This window comes from Cebus imitator, unplaced genomic scaffold, assembly GCF_001604975.1.
Source record: "Cebus imitator isolate Cc_AM_T3 unplaced genomic scaffold, Cebus_imitator-1.0 Scaffold478, whole genome shotgun sequence".
NCBI lineage: Eukaryota > Metazoa > Chordata > Mammalia > Primates > Cebidae > Cebus > Cebus imitator.
Window position 1 is genome coordinate 993416 of NW_016107793.1, and position 5337 is coordinate 998752.

Below are 5337 nucleotides of genomic sequence, written 5' to 3' on the forward strand. Positions count from 1 at the left end.
CGTCTCAAAAAAAAAAAAACTTAGGATAAGAGGCCAGGCGTGGTGGCTCACACCTGTAATCCTAGCACTTTGGGAGGCCGAGGTGGGTGGATCACCTGAGGTCAGGAGTTCAAAACCAGCCTGGCCATCATGGTGAAACCTCATCTTTAAAAAATAATAATAAAATAAAAATAAAAACTTAGGATAAGAAAGGAAGGGATCTAGCTGATCTAGCCAAGGTCACATGAAAGCAGAAGCAGGAGTTTAGTTCCCTCTCCTGGCTCTTCACTGACTACTAGATTATGTGGGAAAAGCCACTTTGTCATTGGAGTAGAGTGAGAGAGGGTTCTGTGAATTCCAAGGTAGAAAGACAGATTGATTTTCATAACCAGCGTTCTTATTAATTACTGTTATTGCAAGCCCTAGGAGAATGGCACCTTCCCAGAGATCGCTCAGTGAAGGGCATCCTTAATGAGGCCACTTAGCACAGTCAAGGTAGAAAAGACAGTTACACCAAATGTCACCTCTTTGTTCTGTCATTCTTTTATCACTCAGCAGACAGCTAGTCTGGGCCAGGCTCTATGCTGGGACTGGGAACACAGGAATTAGGATGTTCCCAACCCCAGGAAGCACATAGGCACACAGTCTGTGCCTCCTGAGCCCTGTGACCTCTGGATTCTCATCAGGGCCAGCAACCTCACCTTGCCTCACCTGTCAGTCCTCAGAAGGGCATTTGTGCAGTCTGGAAAGCAGCCGTCTTCAGGTTCCTTCTTACTGGAACTAAGATCTTGATTTTGATGTGTTTCAGCTGGAAAGGGCTACCCCTGCAAAACGTGTAAGATAGTGCTGAACTCCATAAAACAGTACCAAGCTCACATCAGTGGCTTCAAACACCAGAACCAGTAAGTAACCATTTTTTGAAATTCTAGGATCTATAGCAGGAGCTCAGGACTTCTGCGTCAGAACAAAGCCAGGTAGTTCTCGGCTGAAACGGAATCCTGGCAGCCTTTTCTCAGTGAACAGAAGATAAATCATCTAACAGGAACAAGTGTCTCCTCTATACGTATTTCTCCGCCAGCTTCTGCCCAGACTTTGGACCTGCTGGGCTCAAGGTTTTAACAGAGAAGCATACATGATTTCTTTGGTAGAACCCCAAGAACACCTGGCTTTCCTGGTCTGTAGCACTCTGACTGAGGAAGTATTTTTCCACTAGCCTCGAGAGCCTACCCTTTGCTGGCAAGAGTTCTCTCTATAGGTCATTATCAGATATGATCAGGCCCTCTCATTCATTAATCACGTATTTGTTGAGCATCTTCTGAATGGTGGCCTAGACAGACCCAGACCCTGTTCTCTTGACCTTACAACCTGATGGGAGGCTAAGCAAGTAAACAACCAGTAATTGCAGATTGTGATAAGGGTTTTGAAGAAACCAGGTAAACAGGGAGTTACCTGTTCATGGTAATCTTTAAAATGACTAACAGTCATTGTGCCCCTCTTCTATTGCAGGCCATATGTCAAGCAGATTTTCTCAGATAATCCTTCCAACCCTGAGAGGAAGAGATAATTATTCCTATTTTATAGATAGAAACAACCAGCATTCTAAGTGGCGATGTGAAGCAGGGCCATGATTCAAATTGAAGCCTGTCTGGCTCACAGCATGCTCCTTCCAAGGTGTCTGGCTCAGAAGTAGGTTATGGCACCATTGATATGAAGAGTATAGGACCTGGCCTGGAGGGTCTACATGGTTCTGTCCCTTCCTCTCTGAAGGGAAATATGTGTTATGAGCAGTGTGCCACAACATAACCTTGGTTTTTTGTTTTTGTTTTTTTTGTAGGGAAGGGGTTTCACCATGTTGGCCAGGCTGGTCTCAAACTCCTGACCTCAAGTGATCCGCCCGCCTCGGCCTCCCAAAGTGCTGGGATTACAGGTGTAATCCACTGCAGCTGGCCCCAGCATAACCTCCTAAGATCGGTAGCAGAATCCCCATTTTACACACAAGGAAACTGAGTTTCAGGCAGGCAGGTCTGCTGAAATAATTGCTTTGTCTTTGGTCATTTGTTTTGCTTTGCTCATTGAGCTAAATGTTTTTAAAAGTGATGGAAACACAGGGTGTTGCTGTAAGAAAATGTCCTTAGTTCTCTCTACTCTGCCTGGAGTCTCCTTTCTCACACTGTAGATCATCCTCTTCACCTGTGGATATTTTTTTTACTTTGGGGGACTCTTTAAGGATAGCCTTGAGACAAGCCCCAGCAACTCGGCCTGGAGCTAGCACGCAGTGTTTCAGCTTGCATACCTCCCTTGCAGTTTGATTGATGGCAGTTACAATAGACAACCTGGAGCCAACCAGAGCCCTGCCCTGGGGCTACCCAGACCTGAAAGTGCTAGTGTTGTTCACTGTTCTCTTGCTAAACTTTCCAGCTATGTGACCATGGGCAAATCAATAAGCTTCTAATTCTCCCAGCATGGGCAATGTAGTGACACCCTGTCAACAAAAAGTAAAAGTTAACCAGGTGTGGCAGCACACGCCTGTAGTCCCGACTACTTGAAGGGGTGAAGTGGGAGAAGAACTTGAGCCCAGAAGTTTGAGGCAACAGTGAGCTACGATGGCACCACTGTACTCCAGCCTGGGTGACTGAGTGAGAGCCTGTCTCAAAATTTTTAAAAGTCTCTAATTCTTCTGTAAGGATAAAGCTATGATTTGTTGAACACCTGAGTCAGTCTCATTAAATTCTCAACAAGAGGTCTGAAATGAGGATACCCCCTCCCAACCCCACCTTTTACAACCAAAGAAACCCTAATTATCAGATAGGTTAATTGACTTGCCCAAGGTCACTTAGTTACTTGGAGTTAGACCTAGGATTCAAGCCTGTTTTACTCTGAAGCCCATTCATTTTATTCGGCCACTACCAAATGGAATGAGTTTGTATAGGGCCCCGTAGGCAGTGGTTTGGTATAGTGAAAAGGCATGGGCGACAGTCCCAAATCTACCACTTAAAAACATACTTTGGGCCGGGTGTGGTGGCTCATGCCTGTAATCCCAGGTACTCAGGAGACTGAGGCAGGAGAATCACATGAACCCGGGTGGCAGAGGTTGTGGTGAGCTGAGATCATGCCATTGCACTCCAGCCTGGGCAACAAGAGTGAATCCATCTAAAAAAAAACAACAACAAAATGAAACAAAACATACTTTGGGCCAGCCACTTCAACTTTCTGAACTTTAGTTTCCTTGTATATAAGATGAGGGTGTTGTTTCTCACCTTGCAGAATTGCCGTGAGGATGGCATGACTGAAGCTAAGCATCCGGCATTCTGCCAGCCCACAGTGGACCTCAGTGAAGGACAGCTGCCTTGCCTATTACTCCAAGACCCTAGAAGGGCACTGCTATCATTGCAATAAGCCAGTACAGCTGCCACACACTGACCGTGTTCCTTTGTTCCTTCTCAAATACAGGTCACCAAAAACAGTGGCATCATCCCTGGGCCAGATTCCAATGCAAAGGCAACCCATTCAGAAAGACTCAACCACCTTGGAAGACTAGAGGTGTTTCTGCCCAGCGTCCCGTGTTGGGTCAGCAATGAGCCAGCTTCCTATGACTGCTCAGCCCTTGGCTCCCTCTTACTCCTTGTTCTCACCAGGAAAGCACACAGGCCTGAGGCAGGATCGGGCCACAAACAACCTCTGATTGGTCCAGGCTAATTCACTCCTGCTGCTCCCCTTTGGCCGGGGTCCTGTAGGTCATGATAGGGGAGGCAGGGGTATTGAGAAACTTGTGGTCTCACAGGGTGGTAGTTTGGAGGATGGCTTTCCCCCTTCCCCAGCCCCTCTCAGCCATAGGTGCTGAGGCCCTAGCCACCTGTCTTTCTTCTGAAGGTCAGTTTTGGGCCAGTTCTGGCAACTGAAGAACAGAGATCTCCCTGGGCCCTAGACATTTCCAGTGAAACCTGGAACTTTTATACCAAACCTGGGCCAGGGCAGGAAACAGAGGAAATCGCTGCTACATGGGAGCTTGGAGCAAATACAACACTCCGCCTTCCCCCACAAAGTGCAGGCTTTCCTGAGCCTTAGACAAGATGCGGCCAGTTGTGCAGGTTTCTGCCAACTGTGAAGTCTCCTCCTGGAGCAATGACACAGTCTTGGTGGAGCATTGCTATCCCTCCTGCCCTGCTCCACAGTTCCTGAATGGTGCTGCGGATCTACAGCACCTGGCAACAAGCTGGGGCTGGGGGAGGCCTCTATGTCCACTGGGATCATGGGACACTCCAATGGGGATGGGACCTTTCCCCTCCTCCATCAGAGGTTCTCTGACCCAACATCACATGGGAAAGTGACCCACGTGCAAGTCTCCCTGAGGGTTCTGCCTCTAAAGGCAAACTGCCTCATGCCAGCCAACTATGAGGTTCATTGCTACCCTTGGCCCTATTAACCCTCTCTTTCCCCTTGTGCAGCAGACCACCTTGCCCAGGTTGCTGTGGTGCTAGCCTTCCCCATCATCCACCAGGCGATTTCTGGGTCCCAGAGAAAGAAAGGGAGAGCTGATGCAGGTTTCTACAGTGAGGAACAGATGTTCTCCAGGCCCCACACCCAGATTTATCTATCTTTGCTGTGTTTTATGGCCTTGGACTGACTCCACAGCGATAGATTTTTCCTTGTAGCTTTGAAGGAAGAATTCCAAGTGTCACCATCAGAGGCTTCTCTTCATTGTGTCAAAGAAGCCCCTAGCTGCTCTCGTGGCCTCCTTCCCCCACTCCCTATCCCTTCACCTGTGAAATGCCTTTGCTTTGCATGTTGTGTGTGTGGATGTGTGTGCTTAATGCTCTGTCTCTTGGTCACTGAAGTGTCCAAATAAAGAATTACTCCCATGAGCCAGACTGCAACTTAACAAATCTAGGGTTTTGAACTATATTACTATTGGATCTAGTATATCTGTCTTGACCCCTAACCCCTACCCCACTCAGACCCCCGGGTCCTCAGTAGTCATTTTAGGAGTTAGGACAGAGTCAAGCACCCTGTGAAAGTCTCCAAGGTACCCTGAACTCAATACAGCCTCATCTCATCCACCTTTTCCTGCTTCTCCTGTCACATAGGGCCTCATGAAGGTCTTTAAAGGGTTTAAGCTGGGGATCTGCTTTGTGTTTGAAAGAATTATTCTGACTGTTGTGTAAGACAATACAGTGGGGTCAGGAAAGGAGACAGGGAGGCTAGCATGGAAACTGTGTCCAGTATGGCTTTCTAGGCTCATCACTCAGGGCAGAGACCCAGCCTTATTTATCTCTACTTTCTGATGTCCATAGTGGTGTGTCATGAAGTTTTACTGAATGAATGAATGAATGAATGAATGAATAAGTTGTATGAGGAGAG

The 5337-nt window shown here is 47.5% G+C and overlaps 1 protein-coding gene across 7 annotated transcripts in view; it reads left to right on the forward strand.

The window, feature by feature from the left end:
- Positions 1 to 4858, forward strand: part of ZNF346 (zinc finger protein 346) — a 56142-nt gene extending 51284 nt beyond the window's left edge. For 2 of the 7 annotated variants that reach the window (XM_017512834.2, XM_017512835.2), the window contains exons 6-7: positions 788 to 881; positions 3430 to 4858. In XM_017512834.2, the coding sequence (XP_017368323.1) occupies positions 788 to 881; positions 3430 to 3517 (182 nt within the window). In that variant the 3' untranslated portion in view covers positions 3518 to 4858. The remainder of the gene's footprint in view (positions 1 to 787; positions 882 to 3429) is intronic. The other 5 variants (XM_017512842.2, XM_037732880.1, XM_017512836.2 and 2 more) reach the window with 3 other exon arrangements.
- The last annotated feature ends 479 nt before the right edge of the window (positions 4859 to 5337 follow it).